Here is a 15033-nt window from a genome sequence, read left to right as displayed (position 1 = left end):
TCTGATGTGTGGCATCTTTTCTCCTCCTTAATCTCAGGCTTTCTTTTCAATGACCTTTCAGGAACGGGGCTGAAAATCTACCTTTGGTGCGGTAATCCCCCAGTGAAACCGTTAAAGTGATTATGGTCACTCGCACTTTTGGTTTCTGACCTTGCAGACTCGAGCGATCCGAGACACCTTGGTCTGGCTTGGGTAGGCGATCTGCTCCTGGCTTCTCTCGGTGAAGAAGAAGTAAATCTTGTCATCGTCGCCAATAGAACTGTTGATGCTCTCCCTCAGCAGCACAGATCCCACAAACTCTGCCTCTGAACACACACAGACCCACACGTCCAAACACAGACCTATTAGCAGCCTGGAAAGTGTCTCCTTGGAAACTGAAAATGAAGCTTCGTGCATGATTGAAACACAAGAAAAACCAGTAAAGAGCAGCAACACAATGCATCTTTTATGCATTTTATTTGCTACCAAAGTAATAGAAATTGTTTCTATTAACTTTAAATGGAAAATAAAGTGTATAAATCAGTGTCCTAGCACAGCTATCTAGCAAACACCATCAATACTTTGGATTATTTACCAAGAAGCCAGCGGGTGGGAGCCTCCTCTGTCCTGAGAGTGGGGAAGGGGAAGATTCTGCGGATGTCTGGAGAGCTACGAAACTCATACTGAGAGGCTGTGAACATCTCACCATCTATTTAACCAATCAAAAAGACAAAACAATGGATTGAAGGAGGATTGCATCACGGTTAGTATGTTTATATCTAAAGCAAAACATCTAGTGAGCCTTAAACTTCTGGAATAACTAAAAGCTTGACGATAAACCTTTGCAGACACATAACAATGTCTTTGCCTTATAAAGATAGTTTGGAGCACTGAAAGAGAAAAACACTGGAATAAAATGGCCAACCACAGTGCAGCTGTTATCAAAGTGAAAGCTTTGATAGGTGCGTCTTTAGTTATCACAGGCATGACAGCACACCATGGATTTCTGAGTAGAAAATAAAACTAAACTCAGCCATGGAACCCATTGTTTGGCCATTAATTGTTAAAATGATCAGAACGTGCACTTCAAAGAACGTTGAAATACATTTTATAGGTGAGCATTATTCCATATTAGCTCCGAAATCATTGAAGCTGTGATCTTTTTAGCGTTTTGCTTGTTCTTTATGTTTGCTTACACTGTCAGAAAATATATGTATGTGCTAAATAATAATGAATTAGTTTCTGGATGAGACAAAGGCTCAGTTTAAACACTGAAGCACATCTTTTATAATATTTATGAGGGGAAAAAGACTAGAATATATATACAGTAGTCTCTGGCTACTTGCAGTTTGTTTTTCACGGACTCGCTCTATCGCGGTTTTTCAAAGTGAGATTGGACAAGACACACAATTGACTGATAGATGGATGAGCTGCACGATCGGCATGGAATTTTTATTTAAAATAAATTATTTTAAATTATTTAGCACCTGCTGCACCTCTGTGCAGCCCACACTGCAGGATATGCTTCCTGTTGCAGCTGAACAGCTGATCTCCATGCAGAGTGGAGAAGTGGGCGTGGCAGACAGCAGAGGAGACAGGGAGCTGAAATCATGACATTCTATAATAATAATAATAATAATGTCATCACAATGTCAGCACTGTATGTTTCCATACAATGGCGAAATTAGTCTCTGCATTTAACCCATCCACCACCAGGTGGTGCAGTGGGCAGCTATTGAAAGCGCCCGGGGGGCATTTTGGGGATGAAGCGTGCTGCCCAGAGACGCCACGTGATGTGCAGTGACTGGGGATCGAACCTGGGACTTTTGGGTCTTCTGTGCTCTTTTAAAGAGTTTACAGTTTAGAAACATTGTTAAGAATATTGCAAGAGTTTGGGAAGGGTTTAAAATAACACATATACTTTATATATATATATACTAAAATAAACTACTACCAGTACTTACTACTTATACTACTATTCCTACTTCACAGTTTTTTGCTTCAGGGTACGGATCCCTGGCAATAAACGAGGGACTACTGGGTATTATTCTTAATGCAGTCAACAGCCACTGGCAGCAGAGATCAAGTTCGACTAAAGCCCTTTCTCCGTGGTTTTGACACTCCAGTTCAGTTTGACACCACAATAGTTATGAGTGTCCCCATTGCTGGTTTCCGTTCGGTTTTTGGTACCACCTCATCTGTGGTTCCAAGTGTACCACCCTAAGCAGACAATTTTGACGTTGGCAGACTGCAACCGTTAAATGACCCAATTTGTCAAGCAGAATATGAGCTATGAAAATCCCATCCACAAAGTGGGGGACCCAGTTACAATGGAGACATACGTACACCTGAGAAGAACCTAACAGAAACAAAGCGATTAGAGTGGTGGTTAGGTGGTACGTAGACATGTAAAGTACCTAATTAAAGTATGCTGGTCTGGCTAGAAATACTGTAGCACATACTGAGTTGATTACTAGCTAATTGGTATAAAGTGACAGCTTGTAAAGTTTGTAATTAACCTTATTTAGGCCTACAGTTTGATCCATTATAACATTTTTAATATACGGTCAATAGATTGGGGACGGTAGAGCACCAGGCTGAGAATTTGCTTGACCAAGCTCAGTGTGAGGCTCATTACAGGACACTCTCGTCCCCTGTTTTCACAACATGCATGATTTATGCTTACACAAGTATAATAAGGCTCCTTCTATGTTTCTCTACTGATGACAGGAGCATACAGCACACACAAGGAGCTAACAATGTGTGGGTTTTACATGTAAACAAAACAAAGAACCTAGCAAGATGGCAACCACGAATATCACCTGGCAAAATCATTTGCCATTCCAGTGTATTCGGAGTGCTCATGAGCACTTCCTGCAGGAATTTCCTGATACTAACCAAGCCTGATGGTGGTATATAGGTTTAAATAACAGGATTTGCATGAACATTCATAAAACTATGGCAACTGGAGTTGTTTAAAGACAACAGAAGTCCACTTTAATCATGTCCATGTTAGCCATTATGTTATCAGTCCTTTCAGGCTTCAACTCTCCAAATAGAAGAAGCCATCTACAACAGGTAAGATACTTATAACCTTACCACAGAACACCACTTCAAAAAACCCTACTGTGTTTCAACTTTAAAATGTTAGCAATTTGGCTTTTAATCTAGAGCAAGATTAAAAGAAGAGGCCAGGTGAACAATATGGACGTACCAATGAGGAGACCGGTGTGTCCCTTTGCCGGGTCATATGGACACCTGTCTCTGCCCTCCTCGAAACCAGAGGAGAAACTGAACCTCTCTGCATTCTTGGAGGAGAGGAAACAAAAACATTTTATCTTTTTCCCTTCAGTTCAGCTCACAGTTACGCTGGCATTAAAAAAAAAGTGAGCTCTTACTATGTAAGCACAAAGAGGTCGGAAGGCGTTGGTTCCGCAGACGTACAGGTGGGTTTCGTTGTAGCGCTGCAGGAAGCGGACATGGTTGTAACATTCTGTCTGCAGAAAATAGAGGAAAACAATAAAGGTCAGTGCATGCAGGGAGTTAATAAATGCAAATTATTTTCATTTTAAATGTCCACCCTGCCTTCTTGGAATGCAGGAAAATAAAATCTACAAGTCAAATAAAAAGACGACACTCTGTGTTTGGTAGTAATTTGGATAAAAATATTTTCTCGAGAAAAAAAAAAAACGAGAGCAGGGTTGTACCTGATTGTCTCGGCCTTTGCTTAGACACTGCTTCTTCTGTTCGGGGGAAGCATTCCAATCAATCTGGAAACAATGGGGCATAATAAGAATGACTCAGTCAGTTCAATAAATAAAACGAAGGCGGGGGTGATTAATAGGCTGTAAAGATCGACAGGAGGGGTGGAGAGATAAATAAAGGAACACAAATGTGTGAATAAACGGGAAGAGAGGATAGAAGGACAACACACTTAATTTTCTAGCTGCATCAATAAATTTTCCAGTCTTCTGTAACCCTTTGAATAAACGCCTGGTGCATTTAAGCCAAGATCTATAAAAACTGGAGGAACACAATGGGATTTACTCAGTCCACTTAAGGGCTATTATTGTTTTGTTCTCCCTCAATCCTCCTCTCAAAATGTACAAAATTGGATTTGCTGTTTCGGGCCCAACAGTGGATTGTCTTAGGCTGGAGGCGTGGTGTGAGGTCACTCACGGAGAGGTTTGCAGATGAGATGTTGGAGGCGTTGAGAGCGTACAAAGCCCCTCTGCCCCCCACATACAGCAGCCCGGCGTCCTCCTCCAGCAGCAGCGTGCTGTAGTTCTGAGCGGAGCCGGTGAAACGACAGCTGCCCACCAGACCTGCAAACGCACAGATCGCGTTTCCGTACGGTCAAGAAATAATGTGACGACTTCATGGTTTTACCTCATGTTGAGGTTAAGTCTGCAGGAGAAGCTTCTGTTTAACACTGGAGCGCTGGATGTTCCTAAAACATATTTTTAACTAGAGAAGTTGCATTTCCTGTGAAAATGCAGTGTGAATGCTTATTGCTGAAAAACTTGCTGAAAAACAGCTGAAATTAGCTAAAAAAAAAACACGCAGAATTTTAGCTGAAATGGAAAAACAAGCAGAGGAAAACAGAAAGAACATATATTTACTGAATTAGATTTAAATAAGCAGAAATGAGCACAAAATTATGAAACTGGCTAAAAAAGGTGATGAAATTACAAAAATATACTGTAGCTGAAAAGTAGCTAATAAGGCAGAAAGAAGCTTAATCTACCATATGGAAGTGGAAAGAGTTGAAATGAGCTCAAAAATGTGGAATTAGCTGAAAAAGATAAAAATAGCATAAAACAGCTAGAGTAGCAGAAAAAAGCTGAAAGGGGCATAACAAGTTCAAATTAGCTGAAAGAAGTTAATTAGGCTGAAAGTAGCAGAAGTCGACACAAAAAATTTAATTTATCTGGGAACAGCTGAAATTAGCAAAAAACTGCTTAAGTAGCTAAAAAAGCAGATAGAAGCTAAAATTAGTAGAAGGAAGTGGAACGAGCACATTTTTGCTGAACTAGGCTGAAAAAATTTTAAATGACTGCAAAAAATGTTGAATTAGCTACAAAGCTAAAAAAGAGCAGAAAAACAGTTATATAGCAGCTGAAAGAGCAGAAAAAGCTGAAACTTGCAGAAATAAGCTGCAAGGAGCATAATAAACTGAAATTAGCAGAAATAAGTTAGAAGAAGCACAATAAAATGTTGTAGTTAGCTGAAAGAAGCTGAAATGAGAACAAAACAGCTGAAATTTGCTGAAAGTAGCTGAAAAAAGTTACAATTTGCAGAAGGAAGCTGAAGCAGAACCAAATGTGAAAGGAGCAGTAAAAGTTTGTAAACAAATCTAAAGATGTGAAGGATGGAAAATGAGCTCAATTAATTTTCTATGAGAGAAAAAAATGGCAAAAAAGGCTAAATATTCCAAAAAGCTAAAGTTGCACCCTTATCAAAAGCCACAGCCGGATTGTCCTAAAACAGCTGAACATTTTGATTTATGATTTGTTGAAATAGCTTAAAAACTGCGGGACGAGAGTTGCGCCGAAAAACGTATGGAAGAAAAATGGATCACAATAGTGTGAATACTTCATAAGCATTCACGCTATTAATTTAAATGTTTTTTTTTGTATTTTATCATTTATACTTGCTTAACTTCATACTCATTTGTATATAGGGGGCCTTAAACAATAAAGTAATTATAAAATGAATATAGTGTGTGTACCTTTTTTTTTAACAAGATTCTAAAATATGCCATTAATTCATGCAAAAACTAAAACATAGATTTTAATTCATTACCATAGAAAAAAATAATATAGTGTTTCTGTTTTATATTATATTAAACAAATGTAGAAAAAATAAATATATATATATTGATTGTTGACATAAAGTGAAAGGTGGATGTTTCTTCCTGTCTGTTTTTTCTCATTTGTTCATCTGTTAGCAAAATATCTCATGATTTAAAATAAACCTTCAGAAAGTAATCACTGTATGTAAAACTACAGCTGAACTTTTTGAAGTTGATACGATTTACAATGACCGCCACAGCTAATAGACCTTCAACACAACAATTATTATAATGCAGCCAATTTTGCAGCTACTGAGCTCATATTTGGTGTGGTAGTAGCTGAGAGTCATTCACAACACATACACATTTTCAAGGTTTAACCAAAACGGTTTCAGCTCTGTCCTTTTTCAACCAATTTGAACATAGTCTGAAAGGCGGCGGGTGATATTGCATTATTTCAGATTATGCTTGTCTTTTTATTTATCATGTATTTATTTACTAAACTCACTAAAGTTCATAATAAATGTGAACTTCCTGGCGTCTCCGCACCCTAAATGAACATGCTCAGTGCGGCTGCGACTCGTCAGCAACAGATCTGGGTGCAGGCGGCGGTGGAGCGGTGGTCGCTGGAGTGATTACCGAGAGAAGAGACTCAGTTTGGGGATGGGGGGCACGTGGAAAGCTAAATTTTAGAGCATTCAGCAGGAACTGTGCCCTAATACTGCCAAATCAAATCAGCAGTGCTGCCAGAGCATCGTGCCTGCAGAGTCTGTGGATACGTGTTAGATTCATATAGTAAGTAGGACAAATAAGGGTTACTGAACAGCCTTGGAGAGTATGTCTTAAAAAAAACGAGCTAAACTGGTGGATGTTTTTCCAGACGTACAGATCATTCAACTGTTGGGAAATAATTAGCTCGTGCACCAAACTAAAAATCCGAAGGCACCCCAAATGTGTTGTTGCACCTCAACAAAATGGAGCACTGCTGCTGTGAGACGGAGAAAAGGAGGACATTAGTTTTTTTTTATTTTTCCTTCCTCTGGGTACAGAAGATCTCCCTCGGTGCAGGAAGAGAGTTACAGCGCTTTGATTTGCACTCAAAGTTAACGATTAATGTCTGACTAACTGATCACCAGACATTAGGAAGAATTAAACTGCGTGCATCACAGATCAACAGAAGTACGCTGAGGAAACGAGTCTTCCTCACCTGCTCTTCTTCTCGTTTTGTTGAGGTAATGTGTCCAACCTCGAAGGAATAAGACAACCTACACAAGCCTTTATGTTTATCGTGGTGTGAGGGCCTGCACTCTTGTCACAGTTAATCTGCTCTACTTAGCAGGTGGAGTCTGGTACCAGAGGCTCTGCAGGTAACTGCAGCAAATACAATGCAACCTGCCAAAGTCTGTACATTTCTACGACTGGATTAGATCTGGGTCAGAGAAAACTTAGTGCCACTTTCAGGGCAGGAGCTAAATGCAAAGACGTGCACGGTGCCGACGTTTGTGGAAAATAAGGATATTTGGGTGAGTTGTTCGGGTTAGAGCAATAAAAACACAAAACGAGATGAGGTTATGCAGAGAAATGTTAGGATCTGTGTCTGTTGACAGTCCCTTGTGTTTATTTTCAGGTTTATTCTAATTGTTGTGTTTTAATTTCTGTGTTCTCCTGTGTGCCATAATTAATTCAGTCAGTCTGCTCTCAGCTGTCCCATGTCTTCATCTTGCCCTTGTGTCTCCACTAACTCATCAACCCCTGACTATTTGTTCTGGTTCTCACGTCAGCAGAGAATTGTTGTTTTCATGCTATTTCAGGTCTTCCCTGTGCTTCTTGTGTCTCCGGATTACAATAATTTTTGCTACGACTTACCGCAAAATTTAATCTTTTTTTTTTATTATTAAGTAATGTTGTCACAGTTTGGAGGAGTTTAGAACTGTGGAGTGCAGATTGACCAAATGAGCTCAGGTTAAAAAAAAAAAAACCTTTATAAAGGTGACTAAAAAGCAGTCAACGTGGTAAAAACGTACATGATCTTGGCGTAAACACAAAAAGATATGATGACCTGGCATGAGTGCACAAAGACTGACTGAAAAGCGAGGTGAAATTGAGGGACTGTACAGACGAGGAGCTAGAGAGTGGAATGGCTGCAGCTGTGGCGATGAAAACAGGGAACAGGTGTAGATGGGTGGGGCAGACCGACATGAAAAGGACTGACTGAGGCAGAAGTAGCTGGTGGTCCAAAGAAATACACAAAAACTGATCAAACTAGAGAAATTGCATTTCCTGTGAAAATGCAGTGTGAATGTTTATTGTTGAAGAACAGCTGAAATTAGCTTAAAAAAAATCTGAAATGTAGCTGAAATGGAAGAAGCCTAAGGTAGCAGAAAGAACAATTTCTTGAATTAGGTTTAAATAAGAAGAAAGAACAATTTCTTGAATTAGGCTTAAATAAGCAGAAAGAACAATTTCTTGAATTAGGTTTAAATAAGCAGAAAGGAGCACAGAAGTTATGAAATTAGCTAAAACAGCTGAAATAAGAAAAAAATAGAGGAAAAGTAGCTGAAACATCAGAAGAAAGCTTAAACTAACAGAAGAAAATGGAAGGAACTGAAATAATCTAAAAAAAAAATTGGGATTTAGCTGAAAAGCTAAATTTGGCTCAGAACAGCTAAAAAGTAGAAGAAATAGCAGAAAAGACTGAAACTAGCAGAAAAAAGCTTTAAGGAGCATAAGCTGAAATTAGAAGAAATATGTTAATTAGGCTGAAAGTAGCAGAAATCACCATGAAAACTTGAATTTGTCTGAAAACAGCTGAAATTAGCTAAAAATGCTAAGGAAAAAAAAAGTAGCTGAAAGGGTAGAATGAGCATAAATTAGCAGACAGAAGCAGAAAGAACGTTTGCTCAATTAGGCTGAAATCAGCAATGAGAACAACAAAAAAAGGAAATTATCTGCAAAAAGCTTAAATTATCAAAAACAGCTGACCAGTAGCTACAAAAGCAGAAAGAAGCTTAAATTACCAGAAGGAAGTAGAGAGAGCACATTATAGCTGAATTAGAAGGAAAAAATTTAAACGAGCGCAAAAAATGTGGAATTAGCTGAAAAAGCTAAAATCAGCATAAAACAGCTATATAGCTTAAATAACTGAAAAAGCTGAAACTTGCAGCAATAAGCTGAAATGAGCGAAAATAAGTTAGAAGAAGCACAGCAATGTTGTAGTTAGCAGAAAGAATCTGGAAGGAGCACAAAACAGCTGAAATTAGCTGATTTTTTTTTTTAATTTACACAAGGAAGCTGAAAGAAGCTGAAGCAGAACAAATGTGAAAGGAGCAGTAAAAGGTTGTAAACAGATCTAAAGATTTGAAGGATGTAAAATAAGTTCAATTCAGTTTATATGAGAAAAAAATGGCAGAAAAGGCTAAATATTTCAAAAAGCTAAAGTTGCACTAACACCAAAAGTTACAGCAGGATTATCCTGAAAGAGCTGAACGTTTTGATTTATGATTTGTGGAAACAGCTTAAAAACTGCGGGATGAGAATCGCACAGAAAAACATACGGAAGAAAAATGGATCACAATAGAGTGAATGCTTCATTTCTAACAAAACGTCGCTTCAGAAACAAACAAGGAAGAAGTTGTGTGCCAGTTTGTTTTAACCAGGTCGATGACGTGTAAAATACTTTTCTTTATTTACTTTTTTAATAATTGGGGCTTTATCCAACCCCACCAGCTGGGTCAGCCATCAGAAATCCAAAATGAAATTTGAGCTTCCAGAGTGACTGGCATTTAGAAATGTCAGGCTGTTATTGCTCCAGTCAGATTCTGTTGTTTTAGTTTCGTGTTTTCTTCACTTTTTTGTGTTCTCTGTCTTAGTTCACGTTTGTTTATTGAGCCAACTCACCTACGTGCTCGCATCCTCTTGACAGCGTTTCTTCAAAGTGTTATTACATCACTCAGTTGTACCGGTAAACTATTCATCCAAGCAGGTTTATGTTGGTAAGGAAACAACAACAGCGAGTCTCTCCACATCATCTGCTTTACTTTAAAACAGCTGCTACGATGACGGCTCGGACAGTAACTCTCTAAGCGTGCATGATGAAACCCGATGAGCATGATGAAAACAGTTTTGGGCTTTCCACAGCACCGGGTAGAAGGAGTCGTCTTGGCCACATGACTGATTGCCTAACTGTCACATGGGCAGAGCGGTGGATGATCGACTCTCAGGAAGTCCAGATGTTGAGTCAGACTGGAGCTGTGAGAAGGTCAGCAGTCACTCTGTTGTTTGTGGTTTCTTCCGGACGTTGTTTCATCCAAACTACTTTCATAACAACAAAGTACTTCCATAACAACAAAGTACTTCCATAACCTTTGTGATATTTTATTGTTAACATGTCAACAGCAACATCAGTGCATGTTAACATTTCCCTAAGAAATGCATCAAGATATTTTCTATTTATTCAAAAACATTGTTCTTGGAATTCAACTAAAAAATATTTTGTCTTCTTATGCTCATTTTAGCTTTCAGCTACTTTCTTTCTAATTATATTGTTTGCTTATGGTTTATCCATTTTTATCTTTAACCTGTTTTGTTCGAATTATATTTTTAGCTGATGTTTAGCTGATTTTAGTTCTGAGCTACGGTTTTGCTCGTTATAAATCTGAAGTATGATTTAGCTAATTGTAGCTGTTAGCTACCGTTGTTGTTGCTTATTTTATTTTTATGCTGAATATTTGCTGATCTTGCATTTCATCTGTTTTTGCTTGTTATGATTTTTAACTAAATTTTAATGATTTTGGTGTTGAGCTATAATTTTTAAGTTTTGTTAAGTTTCATCACAGTTTTGCTAATTTTAGCTTTTAGAGAAGGTTTAGCAATTTTGAGGCTTTAGCTCATATTTTACCGATTTTAGAGGCTTGCTTTCCTTTTTGTTAGGCTTTATGTACAATTTCACAAAATTTAGCTTTTTGCTACTTTTCTTCTAATTTGAGTTTTAGCTATGGTTTAGGTCAGTTTAGCTTTTAGCTATGGTTATATTATTTTAGCTTTTTGAGAACTTTTTGCTAATTTTAGCTTTTAGCTACAGTTCAGATAATTTTAGCTTGTAGATACAGTTTTATTCATTTTGACTTTTGTCAGTGATTTAGCTAAATTTAGCTTTTAGCTATGGATAACATCTTTATAACGTTTAGTTGAGATATTTTTAGGTTTATGGTTTTACAAAATTTAATTTTTCACTACATTTTAGCTAAATTTAGCTGTTAGCCATGGTTTTACAAATTTTGGCTTTTTTTCTACTTTTCTCCTAATTTTAGCTTTTGGTCATTTAAACTTTTAGCCGCTTATAGCTTTTATCTGTGGTTTTTCTAATTTTAGCAGCTTTAGCTACTATCAGTTCAGTTTCATCTTCTCCAATAAGATTCAGAGGAGAGGGTGGTACGGTGACTCAGGTGGTACAGCTGTTGCTTCTCAGCAAGAAGGTTGCCGGTTCAAATCCCAGCTGTGGGGGGACTCTCTGTGCAGAGTATGCATGTTCTCTCCGTGCATGCGTGGGTTTCCTCCCACAAACCAAAAGCATGCGTGTTAGGCTGATTGGTAACTCTAAATTGTCCCTAAGTGTAAGAGAGTGAATGGTTGTTTGTCTTGTTTGTCCCTTTGAAGGAATGGAGACCTGTCCAGGTGTCCCACGCCTCTCGCACAGTGACTACTGGATATGGGCACCAGTGACCCCCGCGACCCAAAAAGGAAGAAGCGGGTAAAGATAATGGATGGATCAATTGTTAGGACTTGTCGTTCCCCCAAAATCTTTGCAAAAAAAAAAAAAAAAAAACACTTCCTCTACTTTTTCCCACAGCTAACTCTCACTCCAGTCAAAACAGTCATTCAACCTTTATTTAGACAGGTAAATCCCATTGAGCCTCGAGGACTCATTTGCAAGAGAGACCTGATTACTCACCCTGCAGCTCACATAAAATTTTTTAAAAACTTTCACAAATTCTCAGAGAAGACCTGAGTCTGAGTTTCACTTTTTAATTTATCGACCCTTCAGCCTCAGACTTTAGTGAGCTTTGTGCAGCGATGTCAAAGGTCGGGACACGCCAGGAGGAGCTTCATCTGAAGGGTGGCGACTAACGCAGCAGGGAACACACACGCAGAATATAAAACACTACACATGGATTTGGCATAAATAGAAGGAGAACATGACAAATGTGAAAGTATGTATATGCATACAAAGTTAAAGGCCTACAACCTTTAATGCCAGTATTTTAGACTAAAATTATCTTATATTTGCAAACAGACACACTCACACACGTGGCAATAACACACGTGGGCTCTTCTTCTTAGCTGCATGTTTCTGTCTGAGATGTTTTTTAAAAAGTTATGCAACTCAAGAAAAAGTAAAGACCATTCTACTCGTGCGTCATCCACGAGCGAGCAAAAGCCTCGTTCTAATCTTATAAAAATAGCGACTGTATGAAATGACGAGTGCGGCGCTGATGAGAAGGACTGCACTGACACAGAGTGGCCCTGGCCTCGAGGCTGCGGAGGCACAGCGACCTTGGTTTCAGATCTGGCTCGACCGGGTGTGCGGTTTCACGCCTCTTGATCTTCGACGACACGGCACTCTGATGCACAAAAGAGAAAACTCATTTTCTTTTTAAGCCTCAATCTAAAAAGCTGTCAAATCAAATCGGGGATGCAATTACAGCTGTTCTTTGGAAACGGCCTGTCTGGAAGACGTGACGAGTTAAGTATTTTCTTATTAACCCAAATCACAACTTAAAGTGTTGGGCTGCATCTCAAAGAGAACGATACGAAAACTCAGTCATGATGCTGCAGCATAACACGAAGGAACATCTGATCAGACAACACACGGGACACTATCAGAAACCTCAAGTGTTTTCCTCTAACAAACAACCACGCATGAACAGTCAGTGTCTTACCTGCATATAAAAACAGTGACAGAGTTGACGCAGGCATCTTCAACTTGTCTCAGTTTTGTTGTGAGCATCTCCACCTTATCTTAATTTATTCCTGGGCTTCTCTAATACCTCTCTGATTTGTTGTGGGTGTCTCTAGCCTGTCTCAATTTACGTACTGGTGTCTCCAACTTGTCTCACTTTTGTTGTGGGTGTCTCTAGCCTGTCTCAATTTATGTAGTGGGTGTCTCCAACTTGTCTCACTTTTGTTGTGGGTGTCTCTAGCCTGTCTCAATTTATGTAGTGGGTGTCTCCAACTTATCTCAGTTCTGTTGTGGGTGTCTCTAGCCTGTCTCAATTTATGTAGTGGGTGTCTCCAACTTATCTCAGTTCTGTTGTGGGTGTCTCTAGCTTGTCTCAATTTATGTAATGGTGTCTCCAACTTGTCTCAGTTCTGTTGTGGGTGTCTCCAGCTTGTCTCAATTTATGTAATGGTGTCTCCAACTTGTCTCAGATTTGTTGTGGGTGTCTCTAGCCCGTCTCAATTTATGTAGTGGGTGTCTCCAACTTGTCTCAGTTTTGTTGTGGGTGTCTCTAGCCTGTCTCAGTTTATGTATTGGGTGTCTCCAACTTGTCTCAGTTTTGTTGTGGGTGTCTCCAACTTGTCTCAGTTTTGTTGTGGGTGTCTCCAACTTATCTCAGTTTTGATGTGGGTGTCTCTAGTCTGTCTCACTTTATGTACTGGGTGTCTCCAACTTGTCTCAGTTTTGTTGTGGGTGTCTCCAACTTGTCTCAGTTTTGTTGTGGGTGTCTCCAACTTATCTCAGTTTTGATGTGGGTGTCTCTAGCCTGTCTCAATTTATGTACTGGGTGTCTCCAACTTGTCTCAGTTTTAATGTAGGCATCTCCAACTCATCTCAAGGGCACCGCAGCTGTATTTTAACACCTGCACGGGAGCTGTCCTTTGACAGAAAACACAACAGGCTACAGCTTTGAATGTCCACGTCTAAAAACCACACTGACGATAATAAATACTTTTTAAAAAAACGCTTCAAATCTTCCTGTCCATCCATCCATCCATTTTCTTCCGCTTATCCGGGGTCGGGTCGCGGGGGGTAGCAGCCTAAGTAGGGAGGCCCAGACTTTCCTCTCCCCAGCCACTTGGGCCAGCTTTTCCGGGGGAATCCCGAGGCGTTCCCAGGCCAGCCGAGAAACATAGTCCCTCCAGCATGTCCTGGGTCTTCCTCTGGGCTTCCTTCCGGTGGGACGTGTCCGGAACACCTCACCAGGGAGGCGTCCAGAAGGCATCCTAAACAGATGCCCAAGCCACCTCAACTGGCTCCTCTCGACGTGGAGAAGCAGCGGCTCTACTCTGAGTCCCTCCCGGATGATCGAGCTTCTCACCCTGTCTCTAAGGGAGAGCCCAGACACCCTGTGGAGAAAACTCATTTCGGCCGCTTGTATCCGAGATCTCATTCTTTCGGTCAAAACCCAAAGCTCATGACCATAGATGAGGGTGGGAACGTAGATCGATCGGTAAATTGAGAGCTTTGCCTTTTGACTCAGCTCTCTCTTCACCACAACAGACCTGTACAGCGCCCGCTTCACTGCAGATGCTGCACCTATCCGCCTATCGATCTCACGCTCCATTTTTCCCTCATTCGTGAACAAGACCCCAAGATACTTGAACACCTCCACTTGGGGTAGGACCTCCTCCCTGACCCAGAGAGGGCACTCTACCCTTTTCCGGCTCAAGACCATGGCCTCGGATTTGGAGGAACTGATCTTCATCCCAGCCACATCGCATTCAGCTGCGAACCGCTCCAGCGAAAGCTGTAGATCACGATCTGATGAAGCCAATAAGACCACATCATCTGCAAAAAGCAGAGACGCAATCCTAAGGCCACCAAAAAATCTTCCTGTCTGTACTTCAAAAGCGTACTTTGGTAGAATAAACTGTAAACATGGGAGCAGTGGCTGAGGCAGATAAATTGTGGGAAGAAGTGAGTAAAGAAATATTGTGAAAAGCCTGGTAAACAATTTTAAAAGTCACAATTTATAAAAATATGGCGGCTCAAACCGTGGAAGGTATCGAGCAGGTATAATCCACACTGTCTGATCTCCAGGCATTTCAGTACAGCGCTCCATTCCTTCTCATTACTTCCTTTCTTCATATCAACAACTACTCACCCACCAGTTAATGCATTTAATGTTATTTAATGCAAATGTGACACGTTGTGATGAGTTACAAGAAACATTAACTTAAGCTGGTATGAAACCTTTGAGGTTTGAGTCATTTTAAATGGGTCCTGCTCTTTAGCTTGACTGACAATTTGTGAGAATTTC

At 39.9% G+C, this 15033-nt stretch overlaps 1 protein-coding gene across 1 annotated transcript in view; it reads right to left on the bottom strand.

Moving 5' to 3' along the window:
- Nucleotides 1-15033, bottom strand: part of sema4gb (sema domain, immunoglobulin domain (Ig), transmembrane domain (TM) and short cytoplasmic domain, (semaphorin) 4Gb) — a 44536-nt gene that overhangs the window by 18432 nt on the left and 11071 nt on the right. Inside the window, exons 2-7 of the mRNA XM_037691216.1 lie at nt 4159-4304; nt 3687-3749; nt 3378-3476; nt 3194-3287; nt 575-688; nt 151-305 (exon numbers count right to left, since the gene is read on the bottom strand). Coding sequence (XP_037547144.1) covers nt 151-305; nt 575-688; nt 3194-3287; nt 3378-3476; nt 3687-3749; nt 4159-4304 — 671 coding nt within the window. The remainder of the gene's footprint in view (nt 1-150; nt 306-574; nt 689-3193; nt 3288-3377; nt 3477-3686; nt 3750-4158; nt 4305-15033) is intronic.

The sequence above is a fragment of the Nematolebias whitei genome, chromosome 17 (assembly GCF_014905685.2).
Source record: "Nematolebias whitei isolate Nwh7 chromosome 17, NemWhi1, whole genome shotgun sequence".
Classification (NCBI taxonomy): domain Eukaryota; kingdom Metazoa; phylum Chordata; class Actinopteri; order Cyprinodontiformes; family Rivulidae; genus Nematolebias; species Nematolebias whitei.
Note: the sequence above shows the minus strand (reverse complement) of the source record. Positions and strands in the feature narration are given on the sequence as shown.